We start from the raw sequence: 20,942 nt of genomic DNA on the forward strand, positions 1-20,942 counted from the left end.
TAGACCCTAGACCCTAGACCCTAGACCCTAGACCCTAGACCCTAGACCCTAGACCCTAGACCCTAGACCCTAGACCCTAGACCCTAGACCCTAGACCCTAGACCCTAGACCCTAGACCCTAGACCCTAGACCCTAGACCCTAGACCCTAGACCCTAGACCCTAGACCCTAGACCCTAGACCCTAGACCCTAGACCCTAGACCCTAGACCCTAGACCCTAGACCCTGCGTGTGGTGGTTTGTTTGCGCCGCTCTGTTACTAGTTTTTAAATATTTAAACTTGACATAATTAAAATTTTAAACCTTGTAGAATCTGCATCCTTTTATATTTTGTCTACCTTTAATGCAGATAGTTTCTAACTCGTCAGTTTGGGTTTGCACGCATAACACTAACATGTTCGTTAGTCTCTTTGTGTGAGCATTTGGCATGGAGTTAGTTCCTTCTGGTTGTACGCGGCGTATGCAGCGCGGTATTCTGGTTTTTGGTAGAAACTCGCCCATGATGCGGTGTTCCTGCCCATACCTTGGAATTCGGACGCTTCCAGACCTTATACTAGCCCTTAGATTAGGGCCTGTGTAGCGTTCCACGCTCAATTGATACTCTTGTTGCTTAATTAGACATCCGGAAACATTCACGGATAAGAACCGAAACACCGCAACCGGTTCGTGGATGCGCCTAGCGGCATCCCTGTAAGATACTGAACGAAGTCCTGTAGGATAATACACGTTCAACGACCTATAAATACTACAGCGAGAGTATTTTGACTCAATTATAACTAACACGCGCGATATGGTTTTGGCAGGTATACGTTTAGTAGACCTTCAATTAGAAAGTCTTCGGCTGATCGAATACGTCCAAAGCTGTGTATCCGCACAGGGAAGCACACACTGGAGTTTTGTCTCCCCAGATTCTCTTCTTACGTTGTGGAAGCCCCACATCAACAACTTGAGGGTTGTCACCATCTAAGAACGGTTAGCCCACACTCAAGCTTTTTGTTATATACGTGAGCTATTTCCCGCTGAGAAGAGTTTCGGTTTGGCGAGCTTGTCGTCCAGTGGTATGCGTTCCCAGGAGAAACCCCAACTAAACAAATCAAAACAATGGTTTCCTACTCTCTAACTAGGTCACGTTTCGAGTCTCAGAGGCAGCGTTTACAAAGAGGTCTAAGAGAGTTTTCGCGATGCGGGCTTTGGTTCGAGAGGGAGCATGGATCATGCTTGAATATTGATCCTGTAGAATTATCTTTTTCTACGGGTTGCATCATCGGATGATGTACCAGAGAGGCGCCGGTACGGCGCCTCTCGAATAGTTTCCGCTTTGCGGAGATGCGACTTGATAGCTGGTGGATCCTGCCAGTAGTTATATGCTCGTCTTCAAGATTAAGCCATGCATGTCTAAGTGTAAACCACTGGTGAACTGCGAATGGCTCATTATACCAGTTATAATCTATTTGGTGGTATGGACTACTCGGATACCCGTAGTAACTCTGTGGCTAATACGTGCGAATTTCCCCAACTCATCCGTCAAGGAGATTAGGAGGGGCGTATTTATTAGTTATAAACGCTAGCCTCGACACTCAGCCTTAAGTTATAGCCTGAGTGTAGAGATCGTGTTGAATCATAATAACTGTCGAATCGTATGGCCGTTTAGCTACTAGTATAGCTGAACAACGCTAACGATGCTCCAATCAAATTTCTGCCCCATCATCTTGCACGTTGGTAGGGTAGTGGCCTACCAAAGAAATGACGGGTAACGGGGAATTGGCGTTCGATTCCGGAGAGGGAGCCTGAGAGACGGCTACCACTTCTAAGGAAGGCAGCAGGCGCGCAACTTACCCAATCCTGACGCAGGGAGGTAGTGACGAAACATACCCTAGTATAGATCCGTGATCTTGTATAGGGAATGCATCCAATCTAAACCGTTGGGTGATGACCGATTGGAGGGCAAGACTGGTGCCAGCAGCCGCGGTAATACCAGCTCCAATAGCATATATTAGTGTTGTTGCGGTTAAAACGTCCGTAGTCGAATTAAAGGCTCGTAACGCGTCTGACGCTAGGAGTTACTGGGGTGACCATCCCCAAGGGGTAGCTTGTGTAGCCCTGCGGAGATATCGCCCCATGTTACCTTGACGAAATTGTGGTGTTCATAGCAAGTACGGAGTACTCTAGGCACAATAGCATGGAATAACAACGCAAGGACTCCGACCCGGATTGCGCTAGCGCTCGGGATCGGAGGAAGGATTAATAGGAGCAGTCGGGGGCGGTCGTATTCCATTGCTAGAGGTGAAATTCGGTGACCAATGGAGGACGAACAACAGCGAAAGCATCCGTCCAGTATGTTTTCATTGATCAGTGGACGAAAGCTAGGGGAGCGAACACGATTAGGCACCGTGTGTAGTCCTAGCCGTAAACGATACCGACTAGGGGTTGGTGGACGTTCTTCTCGATAGCTCCATCAGCACCTTATGAGAAATCACAAGCTTTCGGGTTCCGGGGGGAGTACGGTCGCAAGGCTGAAACTTAAAGGAATTGGCGGAAGGGCACCACAAGGCGTGGAGCTTGCGGCTTAATTTGACTCAACGCAGGAAAACTTACCAGGTCCGTACATAGGGAGGATTGACAGATTGATAGCTCTTTCTTGATTCTATGGGAGGTGGTGCATGGCCGTTTCTAGTTCGTGAGTTGACTTGTCAGGTTAATTCCGGTAACGAGCGAGACCTCAACTCCTAGCGAGCTCAGTACGTTGAATATCCGGTGTAGACTTGGGTACAACCAAGATCCACGAAGGGAGTAGCTTGGTGAAGGCAATCCGGGTATGGGCCAGGACCGAGCATTACGAAATGAGCATCCTAGGAGGACGCTTGGTGGGAAACCAAGGGAGGCATGAGGCGATAGCAGGTCTGTGATGCCCTTAGATGTTCTGGGCTGCACGCGCGCTACAATGGTGCGAGCAATGAGATGAGGGCTGAACCGAGAGGTTTGGCGCGCCTCGTAAACCGCACCCTGCCAGGGATAGATCATTGCAATTGTTGATCTTGAACGAGGAATGCCTAGTAAGCACGAGTCATCAGCTCGTGCTGAATACGTCCCTGCCCTTTGTACACACCGCCCGTCGCTCCTGCCAATGGATCGGCTGGAGAGAGCGAGAGATCGACCAGGGTAACACCCTCGCGTTGTAGACCTCCCTCGATCCGTCAGTATCTAAAGGAAGGAGAAGTCGTAACAAGGTTTCCGTAGGTGAACCTGCAGAAGGATCATCGCTTCTAAATCGAGCCCAGCGCGCGAGCGTAAGTCAAGGTTGAAACACGTGACGAAAGAGAAACAGTCAGGCGCATGGCAGGTGAACCTACCAAGTGTGAACGAAGAAACCCTAGTGATGGATGTCTAGGCTCCCGTATCGATGAAGAACGTAGCAGAAAGCGACATGCGATGATACGCGCATAGACCAGGATTCCGCGGACTCGTGAATCATTGAATCTTCGAACGCATCTGGCGCTCAGCAGTGGAGCCGTAGCAGGCTGAGCATGCCCTGGAGTAGTGACAAGAGCTGCCATCGCTGTGGCACGAGTGTGCTGCAGCGCCGTGTCCGATATCCGAAAGTGAGTCCAAATCTCCTTGAGGACGGATCAAATACCGGACCCTACCCTAGCGGTGGGGAGAGGCTAGTTTCCTGTGGGTCGCTGAACGACCCACGAGCGCATGAGGTCCTACCCACGAGCAGGAGAACCCGCTGAACTTAAGCATATCATTAAGCGGAGGAAAAGAAACTAACCAGGATTCCCTTAGTAACGGCGAGCGAACCGGGAGTAGCCCAACCACGAAGCGCATTGAACCTGAGCCAAGGGAGGCCAGGTTCTAGTGCATTGTAGGGTAAAAGGAAAACGGAGTGGTGAATCCGATGGGTGTATTCCTAGCTAAAGGGAAACCCTATACCCGCACGTGTCTGAAGAGGAACTGGAATGTCCCACCAGAGAGAGTGAGAGTCTCGTAAGTCACGCGCGGGTTGGGTCCAATACCCTTTACCAGGGCCCGGATGATCCACCAATTCCTGAGAGTCGGGTTGCTTGAGAGTGCAGCCTGAAGCGGGTGGTAGACCCCATCCAAGGCTAAATACAACCGGGAGACCGATAGCGAACAAGTACCGCGAGGGAAAGATGAAAGAGCACCCCGGAAGGGGAGTGAAATGAGAACCTGAAATCATTAGGGTGGAAGCATCTGGGGGTGCGATGTGGGGATGGTTATAAGCCAGTTCCTTTGATCGATCCCAGCCGCGCATCGCACGAGACAGGTCCGACACGGATCTGAAACGAATCTCGTGACACGATGAGGGGCTGTGTAGATAGAGACAGAGTCAGGCATGTCCTGCATGACCTGATCACGAGGATCGATCCAACATCCTCCGATGACCCGTCTTGAAACACGGACCAAGGAGTCTGGCAGGTCTGCGAGTCAGTGTGCGGCGAGCCACACGGGCGTAAGAAACCTGACCAGGGGTTGGACACATGGACCATGCCGAACTGAGGCACGGTCCATGTGTCCAACCTTGACCGGTCGCCCTATACGCGGAGCCTTATTACCGCTGATGCATCCCGGTATAGCCATACCGGGCTCGCTGCGGAAGTGCGCAGTCATGCGTTTGAGAGCTTCGCGTCTGAGCGATCCGGTGGAGCAGGCCTCCCAGGACCCGAAAGGTGGTGATCTAGGCCTGGGCAGGGCGAAGCCTGGCTAACGCTTGGTGGAGGCCCGAAGGAGTGCTGACGTGCAAATCGCTTCTCTGACCTGGGCCTAGTGGCGAAAGACCAATCGAACCACCTAGTAGCTGGTTCCCTCCGAAGTTTCTCACAGGATAGCTGAGACTCGATCGGGTGTGTCAAGTAAAGCGACTGATTACGAGTGACGGGCGTGGATAGATGTTCGACTCGTTCTCAAACTCTGAATTGGCACGGCGCCTCCTTGCTTGGATGAAGGGGTAAGCGCGACCGAGAGTCTCAAGTGGGCCAGTTTTGGTAAGCAGAGCTGGCGATGCGGGATGAACCGAGTGTCGAGTTAAAGTGTCCAACTACACGCTCACCTAGATCCCAGGAAGGTGTCAGCTGATACTGACAGCGGCGCGGTGGTCATAGAAGTCGAAATCCGCTAAGGAGTGTGTTACAACTCACCTGCCGAACCAGTAGGCCCCGAAAATGGATGACGCTCAAGCGTGTGACTTAGACTCGACCGTGAGCGCGAACGTTGCTCTCACGGGTAGGAGGGCGTGGGTGTTGCTTCGAAGCCATGGCGTAAGCCTCGGTGGAGCGGCGCCTAGTGCAGATCTTGGTGGGAGTAGCGAATATTCAAATGAGAACTTTGAAGACTGAAGTGGAGAAGGGTTCCGCGGGAACAGCGTTTGGCCGCGGGTGAGTCGATCCTAAGGATTAGGGTAGCGCCGTAGCATCCTCATCGAAAGGGAAAAGGGTTAATATTCCCTTACCTTGGAGGGATCCGAAGGCGGCAACGCAAGCGAGCTCGCAGACGCTCGCCTTGATCCCGGGAGGAGGTCTCTACTCCTCTTGATGCTTGTGGGGGCTTGGAGCAGGGTCAACTGAGAAGGGGCTCCACAAGCGGCACAGCCTGTTCGAAACACGGGGTCCGGTGCATCAGGGCGGGCCCATGAAAATGCGAGGGAGCGACAAGGATGCACCTCCCAAGGTCGTACCCATAACCGCATCAGGTCTCCAAGGTGAGCAGCCTCTAGTCGATAGAGAAAGGTAGGTAAGGGAATTCGGCAAATTAGATCTGTAACTTCGGGATAAGGATTGGCTTCGATCGTTACCCCCCTGGGTATCGCTGCGGAAGTGCGCAGTGAAGTTTCGCGTGGCGGAGACCCGACGGCCTACACAAAATACGAGATCTATACACATCCCACAGCGGGTGCAACTCCCCGATCCAAGGATGTGTGTCTGTATACTAATGGACGGTCTTTGTGTGGCGGGTGTCGTGTCAGGGGTCACCGAGGAACGATACTGATACCTGGGGGAGGTTGACTCAATTGAAACTGGCGCGGACCAAGGGAATCCGACTGTCTACTAAAAACACAGCATTGCGATGGTCCCCCGCGGATGTTGACGCAATGTGAATCCTGCCCAGTGCTCAGACTGTCAAGACGGAGAGATTCGACGAAGCACGGGTAAACGGCGGGAGTAACTATGACTCTCTTAAGGTAGCTAAATGCCTCGTCATCTAATTAGTGACGTGCATGAATGGAGCAACGAGATTCCTACTGTCCCTACCTACCCTCTAGCGAAACCACAGCCAAGGGAACGGGCTTGGGAGAAACAGCGGGGAAAGAAGACCCTGTTGAGCTTGACTCTATCCTGGGGTTGTTGGGCGACTTAGGAGGTGTAGCATAGGTGGGAGCTTCCGAGCGTCACTGAAATACCACCACTCCCAAGATCGTCCTGCTGATCTTGTTATCGTAAGCGTGCATGGACCCACTCCCGTGGCGTGGTTTGTGCGCGGCAGGCATACTCGAGTAAGTGTAGGATCCGCGCGATTCCTCGCTTGCTTGGCTTCTTACGCACGAGAGACACCCCCAGGTGGGGAGTTCGGCTGGGGCGGTACACCCGTCAAAAGACAACGCGGGTGTCCTATGGTCAGCTCAACGAGGACAGAACTCTCGTGTGGTGTAGTTAAGGGTAGAAGCTGACTTGATTCGGGCTCTCAGTAGGAGCTTGAGCTGCGAAAGCATGGCCTACCGATCCTTTAGCCTTCTGGGTGTGAAGCTAGAGGTGTCAGAAAAGTTACCACAGGGATAACTGGTTTGTGGCAGCCAAGCGTTCATAGCGACGTTGCTTTTTGATTCTTCGATGTCGGCTCTTCCTATCATTGTGAAGCAGGATTCACAAAGCGTTGGATTGTTCACCCACAGACAGGGAACGTGAGCTGGGTTTAGACCGTCGTGAGACAGGTTAGTTTTACCCTACTGTTGTGAGGGACCGGTGTGATGGTAATGGAGCTTAGTACGAGAGGAACGGTTCGATCGGATACTTGGTAACGCGCTCGATGGAGCCGTCGATGGCGCGAGGCTACATCCGTGGGGTAATGGCTGACAGCCTCTCAAGCCAGAACCCTTGCCAGAGACACGGCCAGGCGAGAGGAACGCGGCCGGCCAAGACAAGCCTCTGCGCGAAGCGGAGGAAGAAGCCCTTATGTACCCCTTAGAGGGCACAGAACTGACGCGCCCGAGCCTCAGATCATTCTGGGGCAAGACCTCCGCCAAGGACCCACTGTAGACGACCGTGCTAAAGAGGAACGGGGTGCTGGAAGCGAGAGAGTGCAAACGCGTGATCCGTGCAGGCCTACCCCCGGTTCACTAGGTCCTCCGGAATAAGGATGCAAGTATACAAAAATTCTGCTTCTTACTATTCTTAGTTGTAGTCTTTTCGTTACCTTACTTTCAGGCATTATCTCGTTTAAGGCTTTTAATCATATATCCTCTTGGGTTAGCATCTCTTGATGTTATTTCAGCCTCGCTTACATAAATTTGCGTCGCTACTAGAGTATCTCAACTTTTAACAGTCCTCTTGAACGTTCGATGAATCTGTAGAGAGTCGCCCATTGATGTCATGCACTATCTCAATTACCTTGATTAATAAGCCAACCTGGGTTGCATTCCTTGAATTTGATTCGGAGCATTTTTTGAGATGTCTTTGGCTTTCTTGAGATACATCCAAAAGGAGGAGACTATTTCTATATCAAGCACCTCCAAACTTCAGTTGATAAGAGAGACAGAGGAGTCCTGTAAACGCAAAGTAGGAGTAGGGGTGTGCACCCCTACGTCTTGTAGAGAAATAGCTTCTCCTGTGGTCACAGATCGTCCAGGTATGTTCTAGTAAGAGTCATGTGAAACATTGAGGTTTTTTTACCACCGTGTCTGAAGGTGCTCTTTGAATGTACATGCACTCATCTCTATACGGTGGTTAGAAAAAGGGAGTAAGGTAAATATTAAGTGAATAATCCTAAAACAAAAAAAAGTTAATTATAGGCTTTAATTAGTAAAGTCTTGTCAAATATAATAGCGAGCGACCTTCTGTAAGGCCATGGTTATTATTGAAGTAGAGTTTGTAGTTCACTCATGAGTTGGGTTATGGCAGACTGTCTTTACTGTTCAGACCGGATCGCAGGGCATCGATGGTAGACTGTATCTGTGAAGCTTCTCAGATTTTGCAAGTTCGCTGTCTTCTTGTAGCTTCCTCTGAGCTTCGTAAATGAGAGCCTCGGCGTTATTTTTAATCTCGACAAATTCCTTTTCGGCCTTATCCTCACCTGAATACTTCTGGGCATCTTCAATGATCTGATCGATCTCTTCCTTGCTAAAGAAAACTTCTTGGTCATTTGGGTTTGTTTCGTGCATCTTTTTGGAAAGCCTGGTGTGTCAAGTGCAACCTCATCTTGTCGTTGGATTACCCTATAATTGATTTTCTGGCGAAACGGTGTCTATTTTCATAAAGGATCATATCGTTTTCGATACTGGATGGAAACTTTAGGTGTTGTGTATTTATCTGATAAGGATTTGTTTTGTCCTCTAGTTTGTACCTTCATGCTTGGGTTTTTTTTGTAAGATACTAGGGAGCGGCGTATATATAAGGGCGAGCTATCTGTGCATGTATCAAGAAATATAGGTGTATAATATAATTTTTAATTAAATGTTACATATGATAAAGTAATTATCGACTTACATAAGAGTCTTGTAGTATGAAGAGCCATGGTTACAAATATCTATTTTATTTTATTGTTTTTTTCTTTATTGTTTTGTTTAATTGAATTTTTAATCTGCGTTCACGCATCTTTAAAATTGGAACGATACAGAGAAGATTAGCATGGCCCCTGCGCAAGGATGACACGCATAATCCGAGATTAGGTTCCTTTATTTATAATCTATTATCATTGTTTGAATAATCATTTTATCTTATTTATATGTTTGTTTCTCGATATCCCCAATGTTTTATATTTGTTGACTGATTATTTTTCGCTTTTGGTATGGTTTTATCTTTCATTGTCTTTTCTTTGGTTAATTTGTTTTTATTGTTATTCGAAATGTATTTCCAATTTTTAGGTAAACGAAAAATTCGCTATTCTTTGAGATAATACTTTATAATATCTTGATAGACGGTAAATGTGACTTTCGATTAGGTTTAGATGATAACGGTTTGCCAGATCATGTTTAAAATCTGATAAATGAGCTTTAATTTTATTTGCTTTTTTGATTAAATAAAATAAATCTTCGGGAACAAGAGGCACCAGGCCCTTTTTTAATAATTATTACCTTAAGTCTGAGAATTTTTGAAATATTCATGCCAGATATATTTCTCGTATCTACCACAAGTTTCTCATCTCTGAGCACTAATCCTATTTTAGAGGGAGGTAGATTATTATTTTTAGCTAAGTTGGCTATAATTTTAATTAGCTATTTCTTTAAGAATTACGTTTTGGGAAGTTAAACCTTTCCATTCGCAAGAATATTTTCTGTAAGGCACGGTAGTAGAGGATATACCTTTTCCCTTAGAATACATTTTACCCATTTTCTTTAGTAAAAAATTTAATTATTTATTGAAACAATTACTTTAAAAAACAACTTTATTGAAAAGCAGGATAGATATTGATTAATATAAGCGAAATCGCTTATATAATTACTTTTTTTTTGTAATTGTTGCGTTAAATTATAAAAAAAATTCACGTTAGTGTAGTTTTTTAATTTTCTTTCATATAATAGAGTATCTGCGATTATATCAAATGATTTATCGTTGAATTTTAATGCTCTTACTGACCATAGTCTAAACTTATAGAACTAATTATTATTAAAATACATTGTTAAAGCTATAAAACTGCTTTGCTACTAATTTTACAATATACACTGGAGATCGAGCGTATTTCATTGCGAGAAATAATGTAACTTTTTCAAAAAAGTTTTTCCTATGAGATAGAAATTCCATCCATAGTAAAGTAGAACTTGGACATTTTTTCAAAGCTTTTGTAATCAAATGCGATAGCATAAAGCATTTGTTAAATTTATTCTTAAAAATTGCTAAATAATATAGCCATAAAAACTCTAAACTTTGATATCTTCTTTTCAACTACTTTCAATTTTTTTACTGAAGCTATTATCAAGTAATAGTGTGATCCAAATAAAATTATACAGTTGAAAAATTCTAAATTATATATGAGATGAGAAAAATTTAATGACATGAGAATTTTAGTATTTTTTATGAGATATTTATTATTACAGTTATAAAAAGACCTGTAGTAAAGTAATAAATGCTCTTTTTTGGTATTATTATTAATAATCGTCTATTAAAAAGCATCTACCTTTTCTAACAAGTGCAATAATTCAGACTTGATTTTTATGTTAGAATAAATATATAATTTAAGAAGAGATATTTTTAAAAATCCTACAAAATTTTTATAAATAGAGAAAAATTTTTCGTTCATAAAATAGTTGTTTATATCTTTGATGAGATAAAAAAATTTCGAGGAATAGATATATATATTGATTGATTTTCGAGTATTAAAAGTTAAATGAACTAATCTCTTTGAGCATTTATTTAAGTTTCTTAGGATATAACTTTTATATTTATTGATGATTACAAATGTTACATCATGATTAACAAAAATAGTAGATATTTTATCAATATTTCTAACAAACTTTTTAGTTTGATGCGTGAATTTTAAAAAATACAAATACTTCAACCACAAATAGTAGTTTTTTTCAAAATAAAAACATAGATTTCTAAAAATTTCTTCTGATATATTATAATTTCCTTTACTCATAGATTCTGACGCCTTAATTATCCAATTTTTTATAACTTGAGAGCTGGATAGATCCTGTGAAATTAGTAAGTTAACTAGGACACGTAATGTGATTTTGAAAGACACACTTTTGGATTCTAGTGATCGCGTAAACCTGATTATTTCTGAAATATCATAATTAAATTTATTTGCATTTAAAATATAAAAGTATCTTTTTAATATTTTATTAATATTTGTATAATTTCCTTGAATTTCCTCCAATTGAGCTGCTGTAAGCCATATTTCAAAATTGGACCAGTTAAAAGTTCTCGCAATATTGATTAGTTTTTTAGAATTTTCATAATTTTCTATTTGAATTAATACTCTCCAGAGCTCAAAATCAAAAGGGCAACATTCAATTGCTCTGTATAGTAATTTTTTAGTCATAGTGAAAGACTCTAGTTCTATAAGCTTTTTCCAAAAGCTACTATTTTGCGGAAGCTTTTATTATAATTAAAACTTTCAATAATGCATGTTTCAAAATATTTTTTTGTTTTAATGATGTATTTTGTAAAGATATAGCTAATTCCCATAGTATGGTAGACTTAGGTAAAATAGACGTGGCTATAGTAATTATACGAGATTTATGATCGTTATCCGAGGATAAAATAAAATTTTTCCATAATATTTCTGATTTTGGGCATTTTTCTAAACCAGATAACAAATAATAACGAGATGCTTGATATTGAAGCTTAGTTCTTTCTAATATACTTAAAGAAAGCCAGTAAAATTCGTTATCTTTATTAGACATTATTTTTTTAAGATAAAAATTTTTCATACTAGAATAACTGTTAAAATTATTTAATTTTATATTATTTTTATAAACTCTTTTGTTTTTTGTATGCTTCCCTATTGGTCCATCTGTATGGGATTTATGATCAGAGAGCATAACGTAATGATTCTCCAATTAGTAGTTTATACTAAATATAATGTTTTAAAGATAGTATTGAGGTTTTTGATTCACCGATTACCAATAGGTCTGAACATTTTTTAGTTAGTCTGGTAAATCTATTTTTACTTTTTACCGTCTATTTTTTCTAAATGTATCATTTTTCTGAGAGATTTAGTTTTTCTAATCTCCTTTATAACTGCAATTGTTCCTAAGTGTTTTCCTCTAGTAATTAGGCACAAACTACCAACTTCGAATTTCAACGCGTAGACTATTTCATCATTGATTGTTTTTATTAGTAAAGAATCTTCAACCTGAAATTCAATATATTACTTTAATTTTCGCATAGTTTATTTTTAGTTCACGTAAATCGTCGGTTATTATGATTTTATTTTTAGACGATGCATTTATTATCTTTATGACTTTACAAATCTTTAAATCTTTTTCATTTTGATTTATTTCATAAACAGTAAGTTTTCCAGCTTTTGATAATAAAACTCTATAGTGTTTATTAGCTAGAGGGAAGGATATGGTATCCATCAATGAGATGGGAAATTTATGAGATAAACATTTCTTTCCGTTTACATATAGGAAACCTGTTTTAACCACTTTTTGAGCTTCTTGATTATTATCAGCCAAACTATTTTTGTTATTATTACTGGAAAAATTTTTTAATTATATTTAATAAAGAAACCGATTTTACTTTGGAATGAGGTCCAGAAGATATTTTTGTGTTCTATTTTAATTAATATTTACGAAAATGCCAAGTTTTTTTTTGTATTTAATCATTGTATTGCTAGAAATTCTTTTTTGATGCTTTTTTATTCCCTTAGCCATACAAGAAAATACTTTTATAGAGAACAAACATTATTCTCTGAACTTAGTTTTTAAATGTCAATTAAAATAAACATACCTGATTTAAAACTATTTATGGAAGAAGAAATTCAAAGTAAAATAATTCACAATAGTTCAATTAAAGAACAAGCTATGTTTAAAAGGTACTCTAAGAGGTTTTGATCAGTTTCTAAACATTGTTCTTGAAAAATCAAGTTATTCCAAAGAATCAAATTATTTTGATATTCTAGTATGATCTACATTAATAGATTGTTAGAGGAAATAGTATAATTTCGGTATCTAAACTATAACTTTTATTAATATAATTTGTAAGACTATTGTTTTTTTTATTTGGTTTTAATGATACACAAACCTGTAATTTATTTCAAGAGTAAAATTTGTTTAAACATTCACGACGGAATGAATTATTATATGTACAATTTAAAAAATTCTATGATAAATCATGTAAAATATACATATCAAATTAATAATGAAATAGCACAAAAAATGGTAAAACACAATGAATAGTCTAAGACTAAAAGTATTTTTATTTATGGATATCTAAATGATTCTTTATCAATCCAAATTATATCAAATTTGTTATTCTTTAACGGTAAAAACGAGCAAGGAATTAGTTTAATTCTAAATTCTAATGGATCTAATGTATAAATGTAAAAACTAGATAACAGATTCTATTAATATAAATGAGTGTATGAATTATATTTACCCTGAAGTTTATACAGTTGGAATTGGAAATATAATGGATTCAATTATATTGATATTAGCGAATGGAAAGAAAGTATGTATATAAAATAAAGGATAGTAGAGCAATCTTTCCTAATGCAAAGATATCAATTTCCAAAAAACTTTTGAGAAGTTATGGCAAGTACAATACTATACAAGAAAAATGCGTTTTTTTAGTTCATGCTTCTTTTTTATTCAGTAGAATTCTAAACCATATAGCTCTAGAAACTCATTATTCTGCAGTCAATGACCGCAAAAAAAATGACCTATTTATAGATAAAAATCGTTTTTTTTCAATATCAAACAAAGAGGCATTGAGTTACGGCATAATAGACAAAGTATTAAATTTATGATTTTTAACTATTTGAATATTTCTGTTTTATAATATTTTCAATCTATGATTAATTTTTGTATTATGACTTAATATTTTAGTGAAAAAGTAAATCTTTTTTGAAGTCCCTAATTAAAATGCGGCAACTTTCTATTCAATATCAATGCAACGATATTATCAAAATACTAAGTAAAGACCCTGATGGAAAGCTTTATGAGAAAGGTTTTTTTATGATCAAAAGTTTCTAGAATTATTGCACAAAGTTATTATTTAAACATGGAACTGTGGTTTGATATAAACTCTCATCTGTTTCCGATTTACGTTCTCGAATATTATTTAGGTTGGTGATTCATTAAACTTATCTATTTATACTATCAGCGATGAATCATTCAATAGTACTATTAAAGTATTAAAATTTCTATAAGGATAATCAATTTAGTTACCTTGTTGATAAATATGAATATTTTATGATAGGCAAAGTCTTTAACATTATTACTTCTATAGAAAGAGAAACTTCTTTTAATTTAATTTATGCCTCTTTTGGTGGACTACTCTTAAAACTCAAAGTCAAAAAGAAATACTTAAAATCTTTTCTACCAAATAGTCATTTATGTTTAGGATTAAATCGATTAAATTAATCAATTATTAGTTTTTGTTCTAAAAATTGTTACTTATTAGATAATAAATTATCAAAAAAATATTATTAAATAAGTAGACTATCAAATAAGTCAACAAAATCATATTTTTTTATTTTTCGTTTGTAAAAAGCATAATACATTTTGAATAAGTTTTTAAAAGCGGAAGATTTGTTACAATTTGGTAGTTTGATAGATTTCAACATGAAGTTATAAAAACTAGAAAAGTAGGATATTATTTTCTTTTTTATTTTTAATTTCTTAGATAACATTTTATTTTTTTTAAATAAATCGTAAAACTCTTTGACATTCTCGTTTCTTATAAAAGATATGCAAATGCCATAATTGTTTAAGCTAATTTTATCAATTGTAACCGTGAAAGTCTTCCAATTTGTTTTAAAAAACAAAATTTTGAAAAAAGATTAAAATGAACCAATAACCATTTTGCGTGCCATAGATCTATACCATGATAAGAAGTATCATCTAAAATTAAAATTGAATTATGTGAGGCAATAAAAGAATTAATATTGTATATTTTATTCTTAAAATTCATTTTCTTTGTCAATCGAAAGAGCGGCTTATCCAGGAGTAGCCTAGTGAAGCATTGTTCTAGTACAAATGCCTAAAAATACAAATTTACTTGATATGAAAATTGCATAATGACTATAATATTCCCTTCAATAATATTCAAAACTAATACAACGATAAACCATACCAGCTCTGAAGGACTGTAAGTGACATAATATTTACAGATATTCACCGATACTATATTTTCGGTTTTTAAACTGATTGCGATTAAATTAGAATAAATTTGAGAAATTCTTAATATCTTAGTCTTGATTGGTTTGAGTAAAGTTGAGCAAGTAAATATATTTTGCTTACAGTTATGAAATTTGTCATAAAAACCCTCGATTTTATGATTAGAATTATGATCTAAAAAAATATCAAATTCGTCATAGACTAACATCTTTATTTTAATACAAAACTTTGATGTATATGTTTTCAGGAATTTTAATACTTTTATATTTATTTGATAAAGAAAAAACAACATATTTTGATAAATTTTTTTTTTCTAGATCTTCATTTATCAAAAGAATGCTACGTTTAAAAATGTTAGAACCACTTACAAGTGTTTTGTAAACGAGCATAGATTGTAAGCATAGTTCAAAAGTAGGAGAGAATATTAGGGTTAACGAGTTATAAATCGATATTAAAAAATCTTTTGATATAGATTCTAATATCTAAAACAAAGATTTCATACCGGTATCATGATTAATAATGTTTTACCAGTACCAGGCTTGGAGTTTATCAAAATACTACTTCCAGCTAAAAGATAAGGCAGACTTAGTCTTTGAATACTAGTCATTCGAACAAAATTGTTTTGATTTAAAATTAATTTTGTTGATTTAGTCAAGGGCATTTGTTCAAAATTATTTATAATATTAAGATAAATTTTTGTTGATATTAGTTCTTGCGAAAAAACTAGCATATATCTTATCTGTTTTTTTATCGTTAGATATTTTTTTATTTTTGAAAACAGATGGACACTCATATCAATGTATTTTTCTACTGTAAAAAAACTTTTACTGATAAATATTAGTTTCTAAAGCAAACATTTTACAAATTAATTGCAATAGAGTAATAGCTAAAGATAAAATTAAATAATATCATTTAATAATTTAATTGTAGAAAATTTTTTTATATATTTATGAAAGGAAGGGTATAGTGGTGTTATCATATGTTGAGAGCCTAAGTAGATTAAGTTGTATATTCGCCAATATATGTCTCGCACTTTTTTACTGGTGTGAAAAATACCTGCAAAAACGTAAAACATCATTATTTCAGGCCCTATTGTTAATCTCAGTGCGTCGATGGCATTCCATACAGCTTTGTTTATTTGATGAGTAGTTTCAAAAATATTGGGCCATAAATAATTAAAGAAGTGTAACAATATTCTCTTGTAATCTAGTCCTACTAAGCCAATTGAAATATGCTAATTTTTTAAATAAATACTTGTATTATATTGCAGCATATTTGTCGATGAACCAAATCAGAGTGTATTAAAGCCTTTTCTAGTAACGGAGTCATTCCTAAAACGTATTCCTCCCCAAGTTCTCCGATATATTCAAATATAAAAGCGATTGCCTTGAGAACACCGTTCTGAGTATTAGAATCACAGTCCTGGTATTCATTCATTAGAAACGGAAAAACTGTAAAAGGAGAACAATTTTCAGCAATAACAGCCATTGCTATTGTTGTACATATTCTTACATGTCTATCCTGTACTTTCAAATTTTTAATTAGAGATACCATAAGATCCTATCTTAACTATTTAAACCTGAGGGCCTATTATTGACGAAATTAGACCAAAAGTATTAATGGCTGATCTTCTTACGCTTTTTTTATTTACTCTGAATACTTCTAGGATATCAAAACAAATGCGCATCCATTCTCTAGGGAATATATAAAGTCCTGATCTTTGTGCTATAATATTGATAAGCTCAATGGAATTTTGCTTGTTAATAAGATTTTTACTTTTACAGCATTATTTCCTTGTTTTAGTACAGGAATTAACTTAAAAATGAGATCTCTTGGGGATGGGTTAACTAAATTTAAATTAGTTGATTTATATATTTTCGATAAACCCTTAAGAATGGAGGCTAAGACTTCATGATTTTCGTCATTAATTGATTCATATAGAATTATCAAAATTTTATCAGTGAAATTTTTATATTGTTGGGTTTGAAAAAGATTTGAAGTAATAGAAATCAAATCAGAAGCTTGTTTTCTTATTACAGGATCAATGTTATCTAATTTCTCTTTCAAGGTTACTAGAATCTAAATTCAAAAATCAAACTTGTTCAAAGAATCCTTGAGACTCTTTATCATATCTAACCATAAACATTCCAAAGAAATCTATGAAATGATTATTATCATCAATAAAATTGTTGGTAAAAAGGAATAAAGAATGTTTTAGTATTAGCTTAATTGTATTGGAAGGAAGGTTAACTGTATTTTCGCTTTTAGTAAGAATTTCAGACATAACCCCTATAGCAAAACTTTTAATCTTTTTATTTTGTGACTTGTAGTAATTCAATAAATCTTGAATAACTATCGTTGAATTTATCTAAATCTAAAAGCACTACCTTTTTGGTTAAGTACAATATTGTTTTTTTAATAATTAAAGCCATCTTTCTATCACTCAAAATTCTTGTGTTGATAAAGCTTAAAAAAAATCTTGAGTAAATATCATCTCTGAAGCTTTTTTGGTTTATATTTGAATTTTCACAAAAATTTATTATTATTCTCAAAATTATTTTTTTAATTTCGATATTTGGGTTTAATATTTCTCTTTTTAATATTTTCATTATTTCACTTGAATAATAAAAACTAGATTGCAGATCAAGAACCTGGAATATATTGATCAAAGCTTTTAAGCATGCCGCTAGTACCTTACCTTGAGCTAGGATAATACTTTTCCATAGAATTTCAACTAATGGTTTAAAACACCTGACTCCGTAAGGATATGTAACTTCTGCTAAAGTAGATATGGTAAGAGCGGTGAGAGTTTTTACTCTGATATTTTCATCTAATAAACCATGTTTTATAATTTCTACAAACTTGTTTAAATATGGCAAAACTCCAAGTCTCATTAGATTGGCTATATGTTGAACGATTTTAATTCCAGTATGTCTAGCCTGCCATGATTTTTTGCTTTTGCAAACGGCCTCGATAAAAGGTATTATATTATTCACACCTAAGGAAACTGCAACCACGCTTAAAGATCGAGCACAAGAAATTCTAACAAACTCGTCTGTGTTATCAATATCAGGCCTCAAAGCAGATAACATTGATGCAAGCCCAACCGCCTTTGATAGACTTGCTATGATTTCTCTGGCTTCTATCCGGGCAAAATAGTCATCTTCTAATAATAAAGGCTCTATTATTATTAAAATTTTAGATACATATGGCCTCATCAGTGTTTTTAATTTTAATAATATTCTATCAATAACCTTGTACTATAACTATTACTTTGACTAAAAGATGTCTTTCATGATCATCTAAATTAGGGAGTAACATGAGAGGAAAAACGTGATGGAATATTACACTGGGACCAAACTCTAGAGCTTTTGCACTTATTTGCTTAAATGCAGTTTTTCTCTGTAACGGCAATCCGTTTTTGATCTTCAAAAGTAGCTTTAATAGTTTTTGTTCTTTTATTTCAAGAAACTTTGGCTTACTTTTTTGCTGTTGTTTTTAAATTTACTTCAAAATATTCCTTATTTTGGTATGGGCTTTTGTTTTTTGAGTTGGATATGCTTTGAACAATCAAATTTTCTTTAGACTCCTGGCGACTTTTTTTTAACAATCTAATTATCCTAAATCCATCAGATTCTCCAGGTAAGTATTTATCCAATAAAGTACTGTTAATAACACTTTACTTTACTGATATTTCGTTTTCTTGTGTATAGTCCCATTCATTGAGTTTATTAATATCATTTATTAAAGATGTTTTTTTGGATAATCCAGAGCTTTCGCACATGTTATTTTATCAATTATTATTACTATCTGTTTTCTTTACCATTAAACCTGAACAATAGTTTCGTTAAAAAATGTTGGGGTCTAAAATTGCATTTGGATAAAATTTTTCATTTTCGTGGTATAGGAATAGTATAGAAATTATGTGTTAATAATAATCTTCACCGTGAGGTTGATATCACAATTCAAGAGAGTAGATTCATAAAGTAGTAATTTATTAAAAAAGCAGCACCGAGATTTGAACTCGGGATTTCGGATTCAGAGTCCAACGTGATACCACTACACCATGCTGCCGATAGCCCTTATTGGAATCGAACCAATGACCCTCGCGTTATTAGCACGATGCTCTAACCAACTGAGCTAAAAGGCCAATGGGTTAACTTAAATTAAATGAAACAGGTAAGATTTGAACTCACAACTTTCTGATCTGGAGTCAGACGCTCTACCGTTGAGCTACTGTTCCAATAAATTTTATTGTGATGTGCTACAATTCGTTATCAAACCATTTGGAATGTGTTGGAGTAAAAAAAAGAAACTCTAAAAAATCAAAAATCTTTAAGACTATTTTTTTTATACGATACCTGTAAAAATATCTTTTTTATTAATAGGTTTTTCTGTCGAATTGATTAAAATGTAATAAATGATTTTTTTGACTTGATTTGTTTCTAGTAAAACTACATTATGAAGTTTGCTCGCTTCATTCTCGAAAACTAGATTTTTGGGTTTAATTTTTAAAGTATATAATTGCAAAGCATTCTAATAATTTAGTAATCAACGTGCAATAATATGGTCAAAAGCTTATGAAAATTCATAAATTCGGAGACGAAAAAAATATTTATAACAAAAATTTTTATTTTTAGACTGGTTAAATGATCAGATAGAATCTTATAAATATGTAAAGAATTCAATAATTCACTTTGTATTGGAAGATTGAAGACTACAATATCGTAATTTTCAAATCTATCAAAAATCATTTTTAAAAATATAGGAAAATTACTTTTTATTAGATTCAAAATAGTACTCGCATAACTAATGAATGTGATAATACCTACTGTTGTGATTAAATAAAGTTTTATCAATTTCTTCTTGATTGATTATGTCTTTAATGTTTAACAGAAATAAATTTTCTTTTTCGATTGATTTTTCAATTAAATTTAAAATACCTATCTTTGATTTATCAATGTTCAAAATACTTGCAATAGAGTTTACATTCAAGTGAAAATTTTTGCTTTCTCTAGTAAAAAAAAAGTAAAAGTATTTCATATATTATGTATTTTAGAAGTTTAAAATAAACTCAAAAACTATCAATTATGCTAACAGTGACAAGTTATCCGGCATCTAAATGGGTTACTTACTATGTTATGGAAGAATTTATTCAGAAATCACAAACAGAAAAAGAAATAAAGTGAAAGTTGTAATAATTAGATTATTTGTCTTTATATATAAAAAATGGATCAAAAATTTAACTTTAAGTTCTCATACTCTATTTCAAATGGATCAAATTTTCTATAATTGTAATATTTTCATGTTTTACATGCTATTTTTAGGAAATATAAATATAATGCACTTTCTAATAAATCATATTCCTCAGATTGGGTTAAAATAAAACGTTTAGAATGAAGAGGATGACTCAAAGACCGAAACGCATCGAACGTATCAAAAAAATTACATAAAACATCTTAAAGAAAGATTACGCTATGGTGTTTACTTGGTGGCAAAATTTGAAAAGAAGAGAAAAAGAAAAAATAGATGGTATTTTGATCTTCTACATGGAATTTTTACTGTGCATAAGCAAGAGTTTCTTTTTAATACAGCTAAAGCTCGATTTGATTTTTAGTGAGATCAAATTAAATATTTAGTCTTAATAATTTTTTAACGTAATTTTTAGACTTTCGTAACTTATTAAACTCTTTAATTTTTATATACTTTTTTTCTTAAAGTTCTTTTTATCTTTTTATCTTTTTGTAATTGACTATAAACAAATAATTTTTTATCTTTTTCGCTTTTTTCAATTAGATTGTGTTTTAAAATATCAATCAGATAATTTTTATACGATTTTATCTTATATTCAAAATATAACTTTTACTACTCTCATTACTATTTTATCAGCAAAGGAGGACTATTAAATAAAAGTTATTTATTCTAGTT

The 20,942-nt window shown here is 36.1% G+C and overlaps 11 protein-coding genes, 7 non-coding genes and 1 pseudogene across 18 annotated transcripts, besides 2 other annotated features; 11 read left to right on the forward strand and 8 right to left on the reverse strand.

The window, feature by feature from the left end:
• Window positions 1-225: a repeat region (telomere).
• Window positions 1-8,759: a repeat region (left arm terminal repeat).
• On the forward strand, window positions 1,344-3,255 carry BNATCHR3r52. The gene has a single exon. It is a non-coding gene; the product is annotated as a small subunit ribosomal RNA (ribosomal RNA).
• BNATCHR3r53 lies at window positions 3,363-3,542 on the forward strand. The gene has a single exon. It is a non-coding gene; the product is annotated as a 5.8S ribosomal RNA (ribosomal RNA).
• On the forward strand, window positions 3,701-7,366 carry BNATCHR3r54. The gene has a single exon. It is a non-coding gene; the product is annotated as a large subunit ribosomal RNA (ribosomal RNA).
• On the reverse strand, window positions 8,134-8,351 carry dnak (annotated as a pseudogene).
• Window positions 8,760-8,811: 52 nt separating the features above from the next.
• U6 lies at window positions 8,812-8,911 on the forward strand. The gene has a single exon. It is a non-coding gene; the product is annotated as a U6 snRNA (small nuclear RNA).
• Window positions 8,912-8,949: 38 nt separating this feature from the next.
• On the reverse strand, window positions 8,950-9,558 carry rps13 (ribosomal protein S13; the record flags this gene model as incomplete). The annotated part of the gene is given in 4 exon segments (XM_001712907.1): window positions 8,950-9,108; window positions 9,128-9,283; window positions 9,303-9,443; window positions 9,463-9,558. The coding sequence occupies 4 exon segments, from the start codon at window positions 9,556-9,558 to the stop codon at window positions 8,950-8,952; spliced, it is 552 nt and encodes a 183-aa protein (XP_001712959.1).
• Window positions 9,559-9,575: 17 nt separating this feature from the next.
• On the reverse strand, window positions 9,576-11,711 carry prp6 (mRNA splicing factor PRP6; the record flags this gene model as incomplete). Its single annotated transcript, XM_001712908.1, is given in 5 exon segments — window positions 9,576-9,824; window positions 9,844-10,110; window positions 10,130-10,324; window positions 10,343-11,263; window positions 11,283-11,711. 5 exon segments carry the CDS (start codon window positions 11,709-11,711, stop codon window positions 9,576-9,578), a joined length of 2,061 nt encoding a protein of 686 aa, XP_001712960.1.
• A 31-nt stretch (window positions 11,712-11,742) lies between these two features.
• Window positions 11,743-12,548, reverse strand: rps4 (ribosomal protein S4; the record flags this gene model as incomplete). The annotated part of the gene is given in 5 exon segments (XM_001712909.1): window positions 11,743-11,821; window positions 11,841-12,025; window positions 12,045-12,351; window positions 12,371-12,447; window positions 12,468-12,548. 5 exon segments carry the CDS (start codon window positions 12,546-12,548, stop codon window positions 11,743-11,745), a joined length of 729 nt encoding a protein of 242 aa, XP_001712961.1.
• Window positions 12,549-12,602: 54 nt separating this feature from the next.
• Window positions 12,603-12,856, forward strand: snRNPG (mRNA splicing factor snRNPG; the record flags this gene model as incomplete). Its single annotated transcript, XM_001712910.1, is given in 3 exon segments — window positions 12,603-12,660; window positions 12,680-12,795; window positions 12,815-12,856. 3 exon segments carry the CDS (start codon window positions 12,603-12,605, stop codon window positions 12,854-12,856), a joined length of 216 nt encoding a protein of 71 aa, XP_001712962.1.
• A 49-nt stretch (window positions 12,857-12,905) lies between these two features.
• Window positions 12,906-13,642, forward strand: clpP-5 (Clp protease; the record flags this gene model as incomplete). The annotated part of the gene is given in 4 exon segments (XM_001712911.1): window positions 12,906-13,055; window positions 13,074-13,208; window positions 13,228-13,344; window positions 13,364-13,642. 4 exon segments carry the CDS (start codon window positions 12,906-12,908, stop codon window positions 13,640-13,642), a joined length of 681 nt encoding a protein of 226 aa, XP_001712963.1.
• Window positions 13,643-13,757: 115 nt separating this feature from the next.
• On the forward strand, window positions 13,758-14,258 carry rbp8 (DNA directed RNA polymerase subunit I/II/III; the record flags this gene model as incomplete). The annotated part of the gene is given in 4 exon segments (XM_001712912.1): window positions 13,758-13,842; window positions 13,862-13,941; window positions 13,961-14,026; window positions 14,046-14,258. 4 exon segments carry the CDS (start codon window positions 13,758-13,760, stop codon window positions 14,256-14,258), a joined length of 444 nt encoding a protein of 147 aa, XP_001712964.1.
• A 65-nt stretch (window positions 14,259-14,323) lies between these two features.
• On the reverse strand, window positions 14,324-15,807 carry rhel1 (RNA helicase; the record flags this gene model as incomplete). The annotated part of the gene is given in 5 exon segments (XM_001712913.1): window positions 14,324-14,609; window positions 14,630-14,877; window positions 14,896-15,222; window positions 15,242-15,496; window positions 15,517-15,807. 5 exon segments carry the CDS (start codon window positions 15,805-15,807, stop codon window positions 14,324-14,326), a joined length of 1,407 nt encoding a protein of 468 aa, XP_001712965.1.
• Window positions 15,808-15,912: 105 nt separating this feature from the next.
• sfb1 (mRNA splicing factor U2 snRNP subunit) lies at window positions 15,913-18,798 on the reverse strand (the record flags this gene model as incomplete). Its single annotated transcript, XM_001712914.1, is given in 9 exon segments — window positions 15,913-16,248; window positions 16,269-16,574; window positions 16,594-16,770; window positions 16,791-17,093; window positions 17,113-17,382; window positions 17,402-18,274; window positions 18,294-18,503; window positions 18,523-18,679; window positions 18,698-18,798. The coding sequence occupies 9 exon segments, from the start codon at window positions 18,796-18,798 to the stop codon at window positions 15,913-15,915; spliced, it is 2,733 nt and encodes a 910-aa protein (XP_001712966.1).
• A 220-nt stretch (window positions 18,799-19,018) lies between these two features.
• On the forward strand, window positions 19,019-19,087 carry BNATCHR3t49. Its single transcript has one exon. It is a non-coding gene; the product is annotated as a tRNA-Gln (tRNA).
• A 4-nt stretch (window positions 19,088-19,091) lies between these two features.
• On the forward strand, window positions 19,092-19,163 carry BNATCHR3t50. The gene has a single exon. It is a non-coding gene; the product is annotated as a tRNA-Ile (tRNA).
• A 23-nt stretch (window positions 19,164-19,186) lies between these two features.
• BNATCHR3t51 lies at window positions 19,187-19,256 on the forward strand. The gene has a single exon. It is a non-coding gene; the product is annotated as a tRNA-Trp (tRNA).
• A 22-nt stretch (window positions 19,257-19,278) lies between these two features.
• BNATCHR358 (hypothetical protein) lies at window positions 19,279-20,057 on the reverse strand. The annotated part of the gene is given in 4 exon segments (XM_001712915.1): window positions 19,279-19,355; window positions 19,376-19,550; window positions 19,571-19,823; window positions 19,843-20,057. 4 exon segments carry the CDS (start codon window positions 20,055-20,057, stop codon window positions 19,279-19,281), a joined length of 720 nt encoding a protein of 239 aa, XP_001712967.1.
• Window positions 20,058-20,104: 47 nt separating this feature from the next.
• On the forward strand, window positions 20,105-20,467 carry BNATCHR359 (hypothetical protein). The annotated part of the gene is given in 3 exon segments (XM_001712916.1): window positions 20,105-20,199; window positions 20,220-20,390; window positions 20,410-20,467. 3 exon segments carry the CDS (start codon window positions 20,105-20,107, stop codon window positions 20,465-20,467), a joined length of 324 nt encoding a protein of 107 aa, XP_001712968.1.
• Window positions 20,468-20,641: 174 nt separating this feature from the next.
• BNATCHR360 (hypothetical protein) lies at window positions 20,642-20,889 on the reverse strand. Its single annotated transcript, XM_001712917.1, is given in 3 exon segments — window positions 20,642-20,701; window positions 20,721-20,855; window positions 20,875-20,889. 3 exon segments carry the CDS (start codon window positions 20,887-20,889, stop codon window positions 20,642-20,644), a joined length of 210 nt encoding a protein of 69 aa, XP_001712969.1.
• Between the last annotated feature and the right edge of the window lie 53 nt (window positions 20,890-20,942).

The sequence above is a fragment of the Bigelowiella natans genome (assembly GCF_000002455.1).
Source record: "Bigelowiella natans nucleomorph chromosome 3, complete sequence".
Classification (NCBI taxonomy): domain Eukaryota; phylum Cercozoa; class Chlorarachniophyceae; genus Bigelowiella; species Bigelowiella natans.